Source organism: Sarcophilus harrisii, chromosome 2, assembly GCF_902635505.1.
Source record: "Sarcophilus harrisii chromosome 2, mSarHar1.11, whole genome shotgun sequence".
NCBI classification, from domain to species: domain Eukaryota; kingdom Metazoa; phylum Chordata; class Mammalia; order Dasyuromorphia; family Dasyuridae; genus Sarcophilus; species Sarcophilus harrisii.
Window position 1 is genome coordinate 34,027,457 of NC_045427.1, and position 20,032 is coordinate 34,047,488.

General features: G+C 42.8%; 1 protein-coding gene across 5 annotated transcripts in view; it reads right to left on the minus strand.

Moving 5' to 3' along the window:
- Positions 1-18,680, minus strand: part of LOC100925748 (zinc finger protein 665) — a 29,855-nt gene extending 11,175 nt beyond the window's left edge. The window contains exons 1-6 of one of the 5 annotated variants that reach the window (XM_031949817.1): positions 18,578-18,680; positions 15,475-15,540; positions 13,475-13,779; positions 12,267-12,352; positions 5,437-5,563; positions 4,844-4,942 (exon numbers count right to left, since the gene is read on the minus strand). In XM_031949817.1, coding sequence (XP_031805677.1) covers positions 4,844-4,942; positions 5,437-5,563; positions 12,267-12,352; positions 13,475-13,508 — 346 coding nt within the window. In that variant the 5' untranslated portion in view covers positions 13,509-13,779; positions 15,475-15,540; positions 18,578-18,680. Of the gene's footprint in view, positions 1-4,843; positions 4,943-5,436; positions 5,564-12,266; positions 12,353-13,474; positions 13,783-15,474; positions 15,541-18,577 lie in introns of all 5 variants that reach the window. The other 4 variants (XM_031949816.1, XM_023495236.2, XM_012540480.3 and 1 more) reach the window with 4 other exon arrangements.
- Between the last annotated feature and the right edge of the window lie 1,352 nt (positions 18,681-20,032).

The window sequence follows — 20,032 nt, forward strand, 5'->3', positions numbered from 1 at the left end:
TTTATCTTTTGTAATTATCTCTATCCCTTGTTTTGCTAAGCAAAGACATCCATTATCACCATTACTATTGAACATAGTCCTTACCTAGAAATGAGAAACAAAGGGAACAAACAGAGAGAGAGAAAGAGGGAAGTAGGGAAAGAAGAGAGACAGAAAAGAAAGGGAAGGAATGAAAGAAGGGGGGGAGGGGGAAGGATTTATTAAGCACCTACTACATGCCAAGGACTGTGCTAAGTATTTTTTGAATATTTATCTTATTTGATCTTCACAACAACCTTAAGAGGAAGGTGTGATTGTTACTCCAATTTTACAGTTGAGGAAACAATCAGGCAGCAGTTAAGTGACGTAGCCAGAGTCACAAAGTTAATAAAAGTCTGAAGTCAACCATAAATCAGATCTCTCTGAATCTAGGTCCATCACTCTATTCACTAAGCACATCTGGTTCAGGAAACAAAATGATCACTTTTCTTTTTTTTTTTTTTTTTTTTTTTTTTAGGTACTTCATACATGTGTATTAATGGATGATTATGGAGGATTATTATAGTAAAATGATCACTTTTCAAAGACAATGTAACTTATTTAAAAAGCCCTAGAATATTAATTTTAAAAGTTGATTGAAACAATAAATTTAGCAAAGTTGTAGTATCAAAAATATATACTAAAAATTAAAGCATTCTTTTATATGATCTACCTTTGTTTGATTATGAATTTATCTCCCACCCATGGGAGGGAATATATCTTCTCTTATACATTTATTTTTGTTATGATCTTTAATATTCAGGTCATAAATACATTTTGAGTTGATTTTGGAATAGTGTAAGTTATTGCTCTCGATTTAATTCCTACCTGCCTGCTTTCCAGTTTTCCCAGCAGTTCTCATCAACTACAGAGTTCATTACCAGGTAATTTACTTTAGGGGGGTCTATTGAACACTGGATTTAGTTCTATTATTTCTGAGTCTTCCTTAATTGGTCTTTTCCATTGACCTCCCCCTCTCCCAATTTTTTTTTAACCAGTACTAAATGATCTATTTTATAATATGAAGTCCAAAAGGTTCTATTCCCTCTTCATTCTTACCTTTTTTCATTATTTCCCTTAAAATTCTAGTTTTTTTCCTCTAAATAAAATTTGCTATGTAAACTATTATTTTATAATAGTCTAATTAGCATAGCCCTAAGTCTACAAATTAATTTTGGTAATATTTTTATTTTTATTATTTTGGCACAACCCAGTCATTACTACTGGACTGGGACTACTTCTGGCCACTTAAGTTATTCTTTATTCCTTTAAGGAGTGTTTGGTAAATTCCAGATATTCTACACATCTGTGATTTCCAAATATTCTATACATTTTGTAATTACTTGAAATAGAATTCCTTTTCTATCACTGATGAAGTATCTTTTTCTGCTATGACTGCTGAACTTGGAACCAAATCAAATAGCTTTAACACAAAGAGCTTAAAAAAAAGATTTTCAAAACAAATGAGTCATATTCAATCACAATTCTCATATTCCTAAAAACATTATTAATAAAATTGCTTTGAAATGGTATTTTTTATTTTTATTTCTTTATATATTTTTCTTCATGTATGCTTTAGGATGCACAGGACATATTAGTTTGATAGTACATGCATATAATTTACATATAAGTAATCATACTTATATTTGAGAGAACATATTCAAGAGTTTTTTTGTTTACTTAAGAGAGTAGTTGGTATACAATTTTAAAAGTCTAGAGAGTACCGCTCTTGTGGAGTGTCCTCAGGATATATCAGAAGCTCTGTTCTATTTAATAATGGCTTACATGAAAAGACAGATACCTATCACAACTTCAGGTGACACAAAGCTAAGAGAGATTCAACACATTACATGATAGGATCAAAAGAAGAATCCTTGCAGGCTAGAATGGACAATCTTAAAAGATGAATTTTCAAGTGCAAAACGGAGCTCACTGGAAAAAGAGACGGGAGGTTGAGCGCACTGCAAAAGCACCCAACAGCAATCCAAATGGCACGCTGTGTGCGGAGATTTGGCTTGCAACACAAGGAAGATCAGGGCTTTGTGGGAATATCCCCTGTGCCAGAAGAGACTAGGATGCTACGTTTAATGCTGGAGACATTCTAGGAAGAAAACCAAGGAAGGTGGAGAACATTGACAAGAAGGCAGGGAGCCACAGTGCTGAAGCAGCTCATTTAAGGATCGGCTAAAGGAGCTGGGGATGATTACAGGAGACAAAACGAAGGAAATACATAACATAGCAACTGTACTTAAATAGGCAAGGGCAATACTGCAGATGAAGGACCACCAGCTAGCTACTGCATTTCTTTAAGAACTTTCCAGTACACTCTATCTTTATGGGCCGAAAAGAGAATAAGTTCTCTTGCTGCCAGTGGAAGGGAAGGGTGCTATTTTTCTGATTGTGGAGCAAAGTTGGGGTAATTGTGAGAATCATCAAAAATATAATTAAAATCTCAGGCTATGACAGAAAGAACTGAGCATGAGCACAACTCCCTGAGTGTGTCTGGCAGATAGATAAGATGCCTATAGTGTAGATGGAAGATGAGAAATGGGGAAATATCACAAGATAAAGAAGGATCTGAGGAAAGCTGGAATTGTCCCCAAACCAGGCTTTCACAATGTAGAAATAAGGCCTGTTATTTTTCCTTCCAATTAACTTTCCACAAAACTGATTAATCTTTCTAAAATATTGAATTCATCATATTTCTCTACTGAAAATCTAACATTTCCCTCACTCCTCTTAAAAATCAAGACTCAAGGCGGCAACAAAAGGCCTCTCTACTCTTCTCTCCCCCCTAAGTTTGCCTATTCAAATCCAAAAAGAGCCTCAAGGTACCTGCATCAGGATAAATGACTTCTTTATCTCCTGATCTGATTTAATGAACACATATTAAATATCCAGATTTCTCAAGGCATTCAGGAGACAATACGAGGAAAGGAAATAATCTCTAAGTTCATAGAATTTTCATTCTACCTGAAGAGACCACATAAATACAGATAAAGAGTTTGAAACAAGAAAGAATCCCCTGAGAGTTTTGCTACTTGGGAGATCTACTCAAGTTTGAAATAAGTGATACCTGAAAAGAAAAACAGGTAGACAGAGAGGAAAGGGGGAGTGAAGGTGGGAGAGACTGAAGTTAAAGAGGAATTTTAAGAAAGGATCTATGGATCTGGCAGTTATCTGCATAGACATGATCAACATCAGGAAGGAATTAAGTCACCAAGGAAAAGAAAGTAGAGTGAAAAAAGAAGGGACAACTGAAGTCTTAATCCTGAGTGATCTTCCGGAAGAGAGACTAGAGAAAGAATGAAGACAGAGTCTTGAAGAGAGACTGTAACACTTGGTGGGAAATGGTTTGGAGGACAAATGAAAAACACAAAGGTGAAAGTTTCACGAGGAGGCAGAACTAGTATAGGAGAGTGCCAAGGAGGGAAATCAGACTGTCACGAAGTCTGAGTCAGAGACAGTCTGAGGATCTTCTTGCCAAACCCCCAGGCTGAGTAAGAACACGTGCTAAGAGAGACCTGACAAGGAGCCATGAGGGTCAGCCTCATTTACTTTCACAGAGCCAGCTGTCGGGATATACGCTGGCCATGACCAAGACTCCACAGCACTCCAGGTGCTCCAAGACACTGCCAACAAGCGCCCATCCTGCTTCCCTTCCAAGGCCAACATTGAGGAAAAAGGACCATTTCTCAAAGGTAGCTTCACCTTTCTACCTGCAGACAGATGAGTCTGCCTTGAGCTTCCTTAAGAGATCAAGCCCTGCTACCATACAACAGACCTCCCTAGAGACAGCCATCCATGAACTCCTCTCTGCCGCAGGTTAAGCAAGCCCGCCTCTGTCAGCCAGTCTTGGGATGCCATGGTATCTACTCCTCTCACCACCCTAGTCACCCTTCTGAATAGAATCCAGAAAGTCTAATTCTTTCCTAAATTATGGCAAATGGACAGAGGGACTAGCACCGAACCTCAGCACTGGAAGGGACACCAGAAGATATCAAGTGAGATCTGTACCCAAAGGAAAACTCTCTTCAATGTTCCAAAAATATAACAGCACTAGTTACTAAAAAAATATGAGATGCTGCAAATAGGGGAAAGAAAATTAAGATTTAGGAATAAATCCTTGAAGCTGGGTAGCAGGAACAGCAGCACTAGCACCATACAGATACAAGGTACTTACAGGCCTCTGAGAGAGTTCAAGGCCAAATCCTGTCAGTACCAGCAATTTATTACAACAAATCAAGACCTCTCTGCTCCCTTTGCTTTCCTGCAGATACAAAGCAAAATTCCCCAACACTCATTAATTTCTGGCTAAAAAATTTATATTTCTGACAGGGGGAATGGAGACCAGGCCAATTTTATAATTTCCAACCTCCACAACTGCTGAAACTAAGATTGGAACAAAATTTCCTGAACTGATGAAGTGAGAACCATCTGTACTTGTACGTTTTGACAACGGATGGAGATGAACTGCAAGGCAGACAAAATAAGCATGGAGGACAATCAAGGTTTCTTTTTTGAACAAACCTATGTCTATGTAAAAAGAAGGTTACAAGAAGAGAGAAAAATCATCCTAAGGAAGTTCAAGAAAGGACAGGGCCCAAGACAGAGAGAAGGGAAGGATCCCTGCAACAAAAGGAAGACCACCTCCTTCTCTTAGACTGGAGAGAACGAGGGTAGAGACCAGGAAGTCTTCAAGCTAAAGAGGGCACCATACGAAATGGGAGCAGTGGGCACCCTCTCCAGGGGCTGGAGGCAGAGGGCTGAGTAGCTGGGCCATGGCGTGCACGCCTGTACGTTTGGCCAACCATCACCCACTCACCTGTGTAAGTGTTTCCTGGGACAACTTCTCCTTCAGGAGGCCCCGGTTCTTCTGTCTTCTCCAACTGGGAGATCACATCTTCTTTGGAATCTGGAAGCCCTGCTCACGGGGAAATGATTGAAAAGTGCTGAGGAGGGAAAACCATCTCAAGAGCCAACTTTGGTCTCTTTCATTTTAAGGAATAAATAGATGGAGTAACAGGAAGGACCTCACAAGACTACTTGCTCTGCTTCGGGTCCTATCGAGTAGGGAAAGGGTTCAATTTAGGTTCAAAGAAAACACATTCACTTTAACACACTCTCTGCTAAGAGGACAGGCAGGCTTCCTGTCTTCGAATAGCCTGAGATTGACTGCAGAGTCTCTAGCCTGGACGCACGGATAGTGGGGAAGCTATGGCTGCTGGCAGCAGCACCGCCAGGCTCTTGGTTTCCAAGCCAAGCCAGAGCTCCCATAGGGGATGAAGCGGTACAAGGACTGCCTCATCATCCAAGGGCTCGGCTCGGGAATTCTCCCAGAGAATGTGCACACCCCATGGGAGCACAGCCCTTCCGACACCCCCAGGAATGGAGGTCAGGTTACATAGTTGTCCTTACCCAGGGACACAAAGTTCTCATAACTCTCCAGCATCACATCCCGGAACAGGTCCTTCTGCGCCGGCTCCAGCAGCCCCCATTCCTCCCGGGTGAAGTCCACGGCCACATCTTGGAATGTCAGTAATTTCTGAAACATCCAAAACCATGCAAACTCAGCCGGAGACTCTCCCTCCCAAGGAGTCTGGGGGAGGCATAGGGCTGGCAAGCAAGGAGGGAGTGGTTCTCAAAGGACTCTACAGGGGTGGAGTACTCCATGTCAAAATTGCTGAGCAATCCTTTTACAGGGTTCCACACTTCATACCGGATTTTGTATATTGTAAATAATTGTAAATAATTTCTCAAGGCCAGACACATAAAATTGTTTTCCATACTGAACCCCAAGGGAAGCAATCTTACTGCCCTTCAAAACCAATACTTTTTAATTAGGCATATGCCATCAATCATTCCCCATTGCCAGCTGCAACATCTGGAACAGGCTCTTTCCTCCTCCCCTCTCTCTTCTCCGTCTCTCTTTCTTTCTTCCTTCCTCCCTTCTCTTTCTCTCTCTTCCTCCCTTCTCTTTCTCTCTCTTCCTCCCTCCCTACCTTTTCCTTTCCCTCTCCCTCCATTCACTAATATATCCCAGCAACCTCCTAATAAGTCTCTTCCTTTGTTTCCAGGCACGCAGAGAGCAATATCTAGCAACACTCATTGATGTTTTTGGTAGGGAATTTTGCATTATTGACTGGAATAATGGGGAAAGGATCAAGTGATTCTATAATTTCCAACCCCACAAGCTCTTCTTTATTGGGGAGACTGAAATTCAGAACAGGATTTCCTTATGTTGATTCCTCTGATTTAAAAGAATGAAATGTTAACTGAAATAAATCAAGAAATTCTTAGTGTGCTGGTTTCTGGAAGAGAAAACTCCAGCAGAAGAGTCAGAGGAAGCAGCCATTCTCCTATCACACCTCCCTTTCAAGCTAACGACCCTTCCCTTGCTCCCTTCCAATCTGGCAGTCTATCATAATTTATTTATGTCTCCTCTGAGACTGATCCACAGCTTCTGTGTCACCCTGTCTCCATGAAGTTCTTTCTGTATATAGGGAGAGCTACTACCTGCCCCACCTTCCCTATTCATCTGAATAAAATGTGCTTTTGACAGAGCCATATTTCGACCAATACTTTCAGATCACTATTTGCCGGGGCTCACAAAGCTAGTGGACATCCAAGGAGAGGTTCACTCCCATGTCTTACCTAATTGTAAGTGCCTGCTGAGCTTTTTTATAGTCTACCTCAACTATCCTGTTGCATAAATTGATATCTTGCTGCCTCTCTTTGAAGCACACTGCCTTGTCTGTAATGTTTGCGCAATCATTTTTCAGTTGTGTCCGACTCTTCTTGATCCTATTTGGGGTTTCCTTGGCAGAGACACTGCGGTGATTTGCCAGCTTATCTTATGGATGAGGAAACTGAAGCAAACAGCTAAATGACTTGTCCAAGTTCACACAAGTAAACAGTGTCTGAGGCCAGATTTAAAATCAGAAAGACGAGTCATCCCAGTGTTCTACTTTGTGAGACACATAACTATGAATAAGAGATGCTGAATGAATAAGGGATGGACTGAAATGGGCATCTCAAACTTGGTGGCCCAAATTTTTAAACATAAATCCCTTCTTAGTCCTATTATCCCTCTGTAGTTATTGGACTTGTAATGCAGTATTAGAAACATTACTAATCAAAATAGAAGAGGATTAATACAGGAAAAGAAGAGGTCAAAATATCATGGTCAGATAGCACAACAGTATCTTGGGTACTTCCTCCAACAGTGCAATTCAGAAACCTACCTCTTCTCATCAATAAACAAACATTTATTAAGTACCTACACTAACTATCAGGCTTCTTGAATGATTCATCTGTGATCCCTGCTCACAGTTCTCCATAATTCTTGCACCCCCTGAAGTCTTCTCCAAGCTCTTCATTATTCATGAGTATTAATTATACATTCAGTCTATCCAACAGTAATCTTTCACTTTTGCTCATGACTGGCCCATCCTATTTCTATCTGAAGATAGCCTTATTTCTCTGCATAACAAGGAAATTCAAATTAGTTTGTAATTGCTGAAGAAGTTTCTGAGCCCTTTCCCCTCTTCTCTGGGGGGACAACTCTGCAATCCTTCTGTGGAAAAGATGACAACTACGTTGCTGTCCTTTATTAATTTTTTTTTACTTATTTCTCATTTTTAATATCTAAATCTTTTCTGAATTGGAGATACTGTAATTATTCCAATTATATACTATTTTCCATTTTAACAAGATAGTATGGTGACAATGGATTTACAACATGAAAATTAACCTTGAAAAATCCAATTTTCTCAATAAAAAAATTAAGATTAGCATAGCAAAATGTTAGCTATCAGCACAGAAATGATTTGCAGTTATATACATGGAAAACAAAGATTGAGAAAAAAATTTGTTTTTTTAAAATTCCACTTAAAATTTATAGAAAAGAATAACTAAGGTAGACTTAAAAATTTTTAAGTTATCAAAATTACTTGCTTTTATAGAACAACAGATTTGAAGAAGGAACTCAGAATTGAACTAAATACATATAGCTTTTGCTTTAATGTATAATTTAAGCAGGGGACATCCTAATCCCTATATTCCTACATCTTTTATGATTTCCCTCAAAGTTGTAGAATTTTTGCTCCTCCAAATGAATCTGGTATGATTAGGTCTAGCCCTGGCTCTCTGAGGAGCTTTAGAGAGAACTGTCATCAATTCTATCACATTGTCATACCAACTGTCATATTTATCATAACTAAAGCCCAATCCTGAGCCATGACTATCCTAATTATTTAATTTGTTATTTCTTTAAGGAGCACTGTGCAATTTTTTCAATACAGAGAATATTATGGGGTAGGGGAATGAGGAAGTTTTGCATTCAAGCATTTGTTAATGGAGAAAAAAAAGAAACAGTATTAGCAGGACCATCCAACAATTGAGGAATAGCTGAGTAATTTGTAATGTTGTGATGTTTTTATAACACTGTTGTAGAGTATAAATTAAAATGACAAAGAATAACATGGAATTTGGAAAGATACTATATAGGAATGAAAAACGAGGAATCAGAAGGATAGAGCAAACACTGATTACCACTACATAAAAGCCAAAGAATATGCATAAATATACAGCAATGACAATAAGTTATCATCAACATTTTAAATAATGAAACTCACAAGGTTCAATTACAATTATACAAATTATTTATATGGTTTTGTAAATGTTTGAGGTTTTGTCTATAATCAATTACATAAAAATAAAATATTACCATATTGTGAAATTCATCAAAGAGACTAAAAAGGGAAGGAATCATTGCTTACTATTGTTAAGAAACATAGATAACTACTACAGAGAAAATTAACTTGGAAATATACTTCCTACCATTAGTTAACCTTCTCAAATAAAATCTTTTTTGTTATTTATATATTGATATGTTTGTGCTTGTTGATGTGAGGAAACTGAAGAGTGATTAAGAGAGTGTGTTTGTGCATGAAAATGTGAATGCGACAGTCTATATCTGTGTCACTTCTGGACAGCCAGATTGATGGAGAATTAGGAGGCAAAGAAAGACTATGAATAATTAAACAATCTCCTAATTAAATTAGCATATACTATAATATCCACTCACCTCAATACAAAGGTGAACATGGAAAAGATGAAAAATACAGAGGAAAGGAATGAAAAAAGGGTTGGTTGGTTTTAAGATTCTCTAAGAAAATGACAAATGTTAAGTAATTATGGTTCTATTTAATGAAGCAACATGTTAAATGATAGTTGGTGTGAGTCCCATGATGATGTCTTTCTTATCTCACATAGAATTTTCACCCGTGCTTAAGGAATGTTTTGAGTATGACTCCAAAATGACTTGTGCTGGAGAGAATGTCTAAGGGTAGGAAGAGACTCGATCGGTTTGGACAAAACTCCTAAACAGAACAACGTTTAGATTTAGATCAACCTAACAGCAATAAAAAGTTGTTTCTGACAAGGTTGTATCTACAAAACAGAGTATGATGGGTTTTTTTTCCCCCAACAAAAAATAAACGTCTTGAGGGAACAGACTATCTTCCCTTTAGATTTCTGACCCAAGTTCTTAGCATAGTGCCAGGCACATAGCATGGACCTAATAAATGCTTTAAAAAAAACAAAAAAAAAAACCCTCTTCATCTAAACCAAAGTTTCTTAAACTGTGAACCAAACATAGAGATCACATAACTGAATATGGAGGTCATGAAATTATAATTTATTATCAGTAAATGTTTGATTTATGTATCTATTTTACATACCTATATACCCAGGGTTGCTGAAAATGTTTCAGACAAAAAGGGGTCACAAGGGAAAAAAAATTTAAGAAGTCCTGATCTAAAGTATATTGAAAATACTTCTTTTCAAGGAGCCTACAGATAACTATATATAGTGCTCACTAATTACCAATTGGTCAATAAGCATTTATTAAGTGGCACCTGATGGTGAAGTGGATAGAACACCACTCCTGGAGTCGGGAAGACCTGAGTTCAAATCTCAGATCCTTAACACTTACTAATTGTGTGATCCTAAGCAAGTCACCCAATTGCCTTGGAAGGGTGAGGGTAAGAAAAAGAAAAATAACCAATAAGCATTTATTAAGTGTCTATTATGTGCCAAGTACGCTGCACTAAGTTCTGGACTATCCCAAATCATGAAAAACAAAGCTTTTACAGGCAGAAAATGACTAATTATCAATTTTGGAGTCATTTAGAATCAGCCATCTGTTTACAGTGAGATTAGCAACCTTAGAGCAAAATGAAACCAGTATCTAATTAAAATACTAAATATAGGAAATATAGAACATTAAAACAACTTGAAATTCATGTAAGAAATTATTTACACCAAAAAAAAAAAAACTGATCAAAGAACAGGCACCAATTTACAGTCCCCACATCCTAAAGAAAATAACCAACATAAATTCTGTACCTCTACCAGGATATTAAAAGACCCTAAAAAACACCTGATCTCTTTGCCAAAGGCAGACAAGGGCAACAGCAGCTTGGAATTTACTTCTAGCAAAAAGCCTGGCAGAAGAGGATGGCAAGCAGCAAACTTCATAAAATAAGGAGAAGGAAAGCAAAGGAAAAAAGGAAGCTCAATGAGAGCCCAAGCTCACGATCAGGCCTGTACCCTTCAGGTACAGCTGTGAAGGACAAAGAGCGGACTGATCCCTCTTTTGCTCCTTCCTCCCTTATGGAAATAACTGGAGAGGGTTCCTCCCAAGCCATAACAATCACCTCCCTTGGGCTCAGCTGAGGGCCTGATCTTCTACTGGTCATTGTCCTCTCCCTGCTTCTCCCATCTCCTGGGAAGCTAGAGACCGAATCAGCCAATTAGCCCACTCATAGCCCAGAAACAATCTAATGACTTGGGTCAATAGAGCCTCCCTTCTCTGGTAGCTTAAATAATTTAGATTGGATAAGGCATTAATAAAATCTTAGTACCTCACAGCCCCAGTTAGGAGAAATCCAAATACTGAGCAGAAGTTTGGGACACGGCCTATTTAAATTCTATGTATTTCCTGTTGGTCTCAGGCTTCTCCACACCCTTCTGCTCCACAAGCACTAAGCATAAGATGTGGAATGATCAACCTTTGGGATCAACCTGAATTTGTAATGAAACAAAGTCTGACAAAGGAAACAGTTTAGATTTTTTTTGTTTTGAAAGATTATAACAGAGAACATAACAGCTGTTATCAGGACACGTGGAGAAACAATGACCCTTTTGGAGCTTTGCTCAGTCCCTGAAGCTTTTGTCCTTATTTGCTCATCACCCCACTCACTGCCCCTTCTGGGGTACACTCACTAGGCCGGTCCCTGGTGGGGCTGAGGAGCATGAGGCTGGCCAGCAAGGCCAAGGATGCTGAGGATGGCGTTCCTCCTGAACAGGCCCCGGATTCTCACTCCACTCCGTCACAGACTTCTGGGACACTTTTTCAGGGTCTCCTCTTCACAACTCCAAAATCACAGACTTTTTCTCTCTCAAGGCCAGTGGTGGGGAAGGAACATCTATCCTTCTGTACCACCAATCCCACAATGCCATTAGATGTGAGCTCTTTGAGGGCAGGCTGGGTCTGGAAGTAGTTAATCAAAGCCTAACCTGCCCAGACATTTCTCAGGCCCCCATTCCAGTATTTCGCAATGCAAGAAAATGACAGAACAAATGGATATTTGAAAGAAAGGAGAAAGAAAGGGGTGATTCATGAGATGCGCAGGGGATATTTCTGAGCTGGGCCACTGTATGTATGATGGAAAGAGCAATCAGGATCAAATGAGCTGACTATGCACTTCTGCCCCATGGTTTCTCAGATATCCAATGCGGGGCCGGGCCATATGGTTCCTAACAGACCCTCGTCTTCAGAGGGGCAGAACGAAGGGGCTCAGACATAAGGAAGGCCAGAGGAGGTGAGCTGTGCAGCAAATAGAGTGCCAGACTTGGAGTCGGGTTCAAATCCTTCTGAGACACCCCGACAGCTGCGCACCCAAGCTATGTGGCAGGTCACTCCACCTCTGTAAAATGGGGTAATAATAGCACCTACCTCCTAGGGTTGTTGTAAGGGTCAGAGGAGATCCGCAATCTGTACAAAGTGGCACTTTGCCAACTATATAGCTCTACCTGAGTGCGAGGAGTAAAAGGGGTGCTGGTGATGATAAGGGGACCAGCCCCACAGAGGGGGCCTGGTGAAGACCAGAAGGGGCCGAAAAAACACAGTGTTTACTGCAGGAAGGAGACGGGATTTCAACAGAGGAAAAAACCCAACTTACCTGGGACTTGGCTTTTAGGAACTCTGAAGCCATCGTCTCCTCCCCATCGATTCCTGCTTCAAGGGAAGAGTCCTGAGAAGCCAGAACTAGAGGAGAAAAGAATGAAACAGAATCCTCATCAATGCCATCTTGCGCCTGCTTTGCTCACCAGGTGATTTCTCGCCCAGATTCTGGGGTTGAGTCCAAAAGTCAAAGCTCCCCAGCCCAACACACTGACCCAATATCCAAGAGCACAGCCCCAGGCAGTGGCACCCAAGACCCTGACCTCCTCCCTTCGTTCCCAGTTCAGGGGCCAAGGAGGGCACGGGACGTCAGAGGCGGACAGCATGGGACATCGCTGCCCTGCCACATCAACCCAGCAGCCAAAGAATTAAGAGGACAAACAGGAACACAATGATGTTGAGGATGAAAATGAATGGGGATAAATGGAGAGTTTCATCCTTGGTCCAGTGCCAAAAGTCTGCTTATTTTCATGGACCACAAGTTTGTCCAACATCGGCAAGGGCTATAGCAGCAAAAAGCTCATTCGACTTTGGGCTGTTGGAAGAAAAGAACAGCCCGACCACTTTCAGGGGACAGTTTTCCAACACTGTGTCCTCATCCGAATATATCTGCAATGTGGAGTCCAATTCTCGACATCAAAGTTTGAAGAAAATACTGAGCAGACAGAAAATGTGCAGAAGAAAGAGCCAAGTGACTGGCTCGGGCACAGCCTGGACCACATGGCTTCCGAGATCCTTTCATTTGCACAGAGAAGAGTCAAATCAGAAGGGAAAAGTTCCAGGACTATGTATATTTAGTCTGGAAAAAGGAACAAGCCATCTTCTAGTGTTGCTGGATCTCTTTAAAACAAGAGCCATGACAGGAAGTTGCAAAGAGATAAATTATTTTTAAAACTCTGGATCAGAGATTCAACATCCAAAAACACTAATAACACAGAGTATGAGGACAAAGCTAAGTGGATAGAATTAAAGGGACAAATGGGAAGTGCTATGTTTGGGGTGAAAAAAAATGGCACAAATTGAAGGAAAAAAAAACAGTTCATAAAGAAAAGATTTCATGGTCTTAGTGGACTATAAGCAAAACATAGTAGAATGATAGCTGAAGTGGTTCAAAGATGAGCATCCCTCCCAGGGACAGCAGAGTCAGATTCCCGGCCCAGGGGGCCTCTTCCCTCTCAGCTCCTCCCACATTGGCCAGCCCCTCACCTCTCTCCTCCAGTGTCGGGTCCACGCCCTTCATGGTCACTCCCTTCTTGACCTTTCCTGATTGCGGTGATCTCCCTCTAAGATTGCGCTCTCCACAAAGGACCAGCAGATTCCTATAACACACCAGCCACTAGCTCCTTCGCATCAGGGTCTGCGCTGACGTTCCAAAGAGAAGGCTCTCAGGACAAGGATGTTCCAACCCGGATGGATTCCGGCCCTGCACGAAACTCCCCCAACGCTGTCACCATCCGACAGGGCTGGGGCTCGGGGGCCCCACAATGGGGCCTTGTAGGCTCAACAAAAGGCTGCTGGGGCAGAAGAAAGAGGAAGAAGTCAGCACCTTCACTTGCCTACCCAAGCTGGGGGGTCTAATCCACAGGCCTACAAACAGGGACACGACAAGTTTCACTGACCCACCATTCACCCAAGTGATAAATCTGCACTAGAACCACCCGAGGCAGCAGGTGCTGCAGCAGTCCCTGGTCCAGAACCAGACCCACGCTTATCCACATGGACATTTCATTAAAGGACCAGCAGTGGCCCTATGATTTCACTGGTGAGGAAAATTCCTCTTCTAAGAAGGATCAGAGTTTGATCTGCATTGTATGGTCTCAGAGGCAACAGCCAGAGTATCCAAAGCAAGATTGCAAACTGGGTCTCCTTAGCTTGGGGCTAAGGTGGCTCTGTCACAAGAACCACCATCTTTGCACAGATAAAATGTGACTTGTCTGGAGGCAGCTATTTGGGGCAATGGATAGAGCATCAGCCCTGAACTCAGAGGACCTGAGTTCAAATCTCATCTTGGACCCTTAACACTTTTTAGCTGTGTGACCCTGGGCAAGTCACTTAACCCCAATTGCCTCAGGGTGGAAAAAAGTGTCTGCAGGGGATTCTAAACACCCCCTGCTCTGATTCTTTAGGAAGCTGTGACTTTTGGGATGGTGAGTACTACATCCCACAGGCCTGCAGATCACAAATTTCCAAGAATTCAGCAGATGAACTTAAGAGTCACTGTCATTGAAAAGGGCACAAGACTTCAGCCATGGAAGGAAGCCTAAAGGCCATTAAAGCTAGCAGGCATTTTAAAGCAAGACTCACATCTACAATACAATTGTTCCTGGCTGACTTCAGGCACTTAGAAACATGAATCTTAACATCCCAGTTGGGTTAGAAAAAAAGAGCACTGTTATACCCTCTGATCTACCAGTGTCTCTACTGGACCTATATCCTAAAAAGATCATAAAAAAAGGGAAAAGGACTTTCGTGAGCAAAAAAAAAAAAAAAAATGTTGGTGGCAGTCCCTTTTTTGTAGTGGCAAGGAACAAGAAACTTAGTGGATGCCCATCAGTAAGGGAATGCCTGAATACATTGTGATATATGAATGTTATGGAATATTATTGTTCTATAAGAAACATTCAGCAGGATCATTTCAGAAAGGCCTAGAGACTGACATGAATTGATGCTAAATGAAGTAAGTAGAACTGAGAGAACATTGTACACAACCACAACAAGATTATACAATGATCAGTTCTGATGAACGTGGCTCTTTTCAACAATGAGGTGATTCAGGCCAGTTCCAATGGTCTTGTGATAGAGGGAGCCATCTGCATCCAGAGAGACGACTGTGGGAACTAAATGTGGATCACAACATAATGTTTTCACCTTTTTTTGTTTTTGCTTGCCTTTTTCCCTCTCTCATTTTTTTTCCCTTTTTGATCTGATTTTTCTTGTGCAGCATGATAAATGTAGAAATATGTATAGAAGAACTGCACATGTTTAACCTGTATAGGATTATTCACAATCCAGGGGGGAGAAGGGAGGGAGAAAAATTTGGAACAAAAGGTTTTGCAAGGGTGAATGCTGAAAACTCTCTTTGCATATATAAAAATAAAAAGCTATTTTAAAAAAATAATAATAAAAAACAAAGTTTTGATTTAAAGTGAGGGGAAAAAAAAAAACAAAGAAAAAAGAGTACCGAGTACCCAATGATAAATACATACTCTGCCTATATCTGAATGGATCTCTTCCAGATCTGAAATTCCAGCATGAAACAGACTAACAGACAGCTATAGAGAGAGAGAGACAGAGAAAGAGAAATGAGTAGATAGGAAGATAGAAAAACAGGTAAATAGGAAGACAAATAGACATCTATATTTAGATATATAAACATGTACAAAGGCATATATAGATATGTACACAAACACACGTACATATATATATTGATAGTGACTGGGACTGGCATGTATGTATACATACATACATTTATATTTATTTATGTCAGCCACATAAATAAGAATGTCCTCTCCTAAAGCACCAAATGCCCAGACAGTAAAATGTATGCTCTCCATACACATGAGATAGTATGGGAAAATCAATGGACAAGAGAGAAATATAAGTCACCTGAAAAATATTCTATGAAGAAAAACATAAATGTCAATGAATTATATTTGCACGGAGCTTTGCACTTTGATTTAATTCAATTCCTCCTGTTATTAGTTCCCTGTTTTGTAGCCCGTGGTGGTCTTATGTACTGAGGAGAGCCAAAATGAACCTGCACCTGCTCTCAGGGAACTAATATTCTACTTGGCCTAATATGGGAAAAAGAATACAGGTCAGAAGATTAAACCATCTGGGCTCAAGGTTAGACCCAGGGAAAATATAACTGCCAAGCCTCTGTGGCCATTCCCCAAATCAGCCAGCCAGGTTCTTTGAACACTTGATTACAATCTGTCGCCCAATCCACTGCAAAAATCCTCTCCTTCTGGGGAGGCAGCTCCAAAAATGCAGGCAGAGACAAAGCTGCATCTACATCATAATGAAGCATTAAAGCCATTAGATTCTGAATACTCACTATAATGTAAATTTACATATATGAGAAGCTAGATGTAGTTTTATGTGCAGATATGGATGTATACATGCATACTGCACACACACACACCCCTATGTAATGCTATATAGTTATTTATATATATAATATGTAATTATATTATTTTATCATTTTATATATGTTATTTTGTTATTACATTATTATTTTTATACATAGTATATCTTTATATATAGTTAGATATTCTCAAGATATATCTTGAGAGATATTTTGCTGTGTGTATATATATACATGTGTGTGTGTGTTTGTACAGAGAGGTTTCTAAATATAAGCATGTGGACATATGTGCATATTCTGGCTGGAGCAGCTCCCTCGTGCAACAACCCAGCAAAGATGAAAAAGGGCAGCAGATCAAAGACAAATTTAAATAAAACCCAAGAGAAATGCCAGTGAATTCCTCCCTTTAGTCCAGGATTACAACAGAAGCTGGTGATGCATGTGGGGATGGATGCAAGGAGGAACAAGAACCAGGATAATCTCTGCTTTGGGTTGTTTTTCTGTTTGTTTATTTTTTTTAAACTTGGAGAGCTGCATCTGCCTCCTCGTCTCCACCTTAGTGCAGGCTCTCATGACCTCCCACCTGGGGGAGAAGAGGGGATGTTCCCTGATTTAAATCCCTTCCCCCTCCAATCCATCCTCCACTCAGCCACCAAAGTGATTTTCCTGAAGCTCCCTGGTTCGATAAACTCCACTGGCTCCCTATCACCTCCAGAAACAAATACAGAATGCTGATGGTCTTCAAAGCCCTTTAAAACCCAGCTGCTCCGTACTTTCCAAGTCCTGTTACTCCCATCCATCCTCTGTGATCTAGGAGAGGGGCCTGCCTGCTGTTCCTTAAAGAAGACGACTCCAGCTCCAGGCTCCAAACTAGCCATCTCCCTGTCTCCCCTGCTCTGCACCTCCGGGCTTCCCTGGCTTCCTCCATCAGATCCCGGCTAAATCCCTTCCTTTACAAGAAGACTTTGCAGAGCCCACTTAATGCGGGCGCTGATCATCCCCTCTGCGTGCCCAGAGTCCTTTGCATGCTCTTCTCCTCTGAGAGCCCCCTTGCCTTCCCTTCTCTTTGTGAGGCCGGCCCCGGCAGGGGAGGCTGCAGCCTCGGGCCGGGTTAAGTGCACACATCCACAGCTGGTGCTGCGGGAGAAAAGAAGCCCGGGCCCTGGCCGGGGCAGCCTCAGGTTCAAGGCCGGGCCGCCCGCCCCGGGCACGAAGCTCCCCTCCCCCCTCGGCAAGGAGAGGAGCAGGAAGGACGGGAAGGGCCGCTCCGAGCAGGGCAACATTGTTGCCCCCACCTCGGAGCCCGGCGAGTACCTCGCTGTAAGCACCGAGCGCCTCAGACGCGATCGCTCTTTGTCTACTTTGCATGTAGCTGCGGTTTGGTGACGTTTGTTAAGTTCATGGTCAAATACAAAGAGACGATTTGTAAACGGCAACCGGAGCCCCGGCGGGACTGACGCAGCCCAGCTCGCGCAGCAAACAAACAACAAAAAGCCGCTGGACGCGCTCCCCAGAGGACTCGGCCTCGCACCCACCCCCTCCGGGACAATCACCCCCCCCCCCGCCATCCCGCCCCTAGGGCGGCCCCGGGGCACTTCCAAAGGGAGGGGGAGGGCGAACTTAACCGGCCGCCCCGGCGAGCCCCGGGCCCGAGAGGGGGCCGGGAAACCCCCAGGGAGGGGATCAGCGGGTGACAAGGGACCGAGCTGGGCCCCCGGGGAGTCCCCGAACGGCCCGGCGGGCGACGCCGCTATTGTTCCCACTTTGCAGAAGAGGAAACTGAGGCTCGGGAAGGCAGAGTGCGTGCCAAAGGTCACCCGGAGGCGGGAAATAGGATCTGAACCCAGGCTCTCTCCTGCACGCGCCTGAAGAAAGAAGCGGAGAAGTGGGGGGGACCGCGGTCGTGGGCCCCCCTCCCGGGGGCGCGGGTCACTCCCCTCCTCCAGACTCTGCTATGACTCCCTAGTACCTACGGGCCTGCCGGGCCGACCACCCCGCGCGCCACAGTCGGCCTAGGGCTCGGACCCGAGGCCGGGCCCGCAGCCCACCCCGGACAGACGGCTAATTGCGGCGCGGCCAGTGCGGGGTTCGAGGCCTCGCGGGGCCTGCGGCTGCGGGGGCCGAGGGCGGCGGCGGCGGCGACAGGAGGGGAAGGGGCGCAGGAACACAAACATACGCACACCGAGAAACGCTTACGCCCCCACGCGCGAGCGCACACTCACCCACTCACCACCTACCGGCCCAGGAGCGGCGCAAAAAAATAAATAAAAGACGAGCCGAAAATGTTCACGCAGCTGAATCGGCGCCTGCCCGCGAGCAGGCCGAAACTACGACTCCCAGAATGCCTCGGGAGGAGGGCGGGGCGAGCAAGCACAGACAACGGGCGTGAAGCTCGTGCGCACGTCACGTGGCCCTCCAAGTGGATTCAGGGAAATGGAGGCTCGTCTTACGGGGAAGACTGCGACCTGAAGGATGCTGGGAAATGGAGTCCTGAACTGCTTCTAGGCTGGTCATTTAGCCTCTCCGTTAAGTTTAGGTGCGTTTTAATGAGAGTCTAGTAATTTATCCTGCGGAGTGATGCACCTGGTAAGGTAAAGGAAACAGTTTCTGGCCTCCAGGAGCTTACATTCTGTAGGAGAAGAGAATTTGTGCACGTTTAAGCAGCTGTCAGTCAATCAGCATTTATGAAGCGCTTAGTTTTCCCAGCGCTGCTCTAAGCCTGGGGAATACAAAGAAAGACAAAGCGCAGTCCCTGCCCCCGGGAGCTGACGGCCTAGCAGGGAGGCCAGCCGAAAAAAAGGGGGAGGGGGATAGAAAACGATTCCGAGACAGCCCGAGGGGGGCTGGGGGGAAACTTCCCATAGAAGAGATTTTTAGTTTGGAAAAATCGCGGAGCTCAGGCAGTGGCAGAGCGGGGAGGATGTTCCAGATCGGGGGGCAGCCAGAGGGAATGCCCGGAGCTGAGGGGGTAAAAGGGCTTCAGAATTGTGCATCCTGCAACCAGAAACTCAGAGCCCTGAGCCAATGGCACTTTGTTAAAGGGTCCGTAGTCCCTTAATGAAGCGGGCCCAGATCTTCTGCGTGATCTGAGAGCTCCTTGCTCCCCTGGACCTCAGGGAGTTTGTTATGGACTCAAAAAAAAAAAAGGCATGTAAAGTATAGAATCTCCTTCTCTTGAGGGCCAAAGATGATGTGTTGGGGGAGGGCGTGTCATCACAGTTTGGGGGAAGCATGAGGCATCTCCACTAAGGGGTCATACGCCCACCTGCTCATGTTGGATAAGAGAAAGTGGTCTGGAGATACTAAAATAGGTTGGGGGACTTTCCAAAGAATCAAGGCATCACACCTTTTTGGGGTTTGTTTGGACAGGCAATTGGGGGGAAAAGGACAGGGATAACAGAAAAGGCCAAATTGCCCAAAATATCTTCACAACTGGTAAAAAAAAAAAAAAAAAAAAGTAGTGAATTAACGTTCACTTGTAAATTCATATTTACATTAAAATTTGAGACCTATTATTAAAACCTACTATAAGATCTAATCTAAGTATTCCAATAGGATTTATATGAAATATCAAATTGATTAATCCTGATCGGAAGGAATCCATATGAATCATTTCACACACACACACACATCCCTCCTGATGTGATTTTTGATTTTGAACATACATGTTGAGGAGG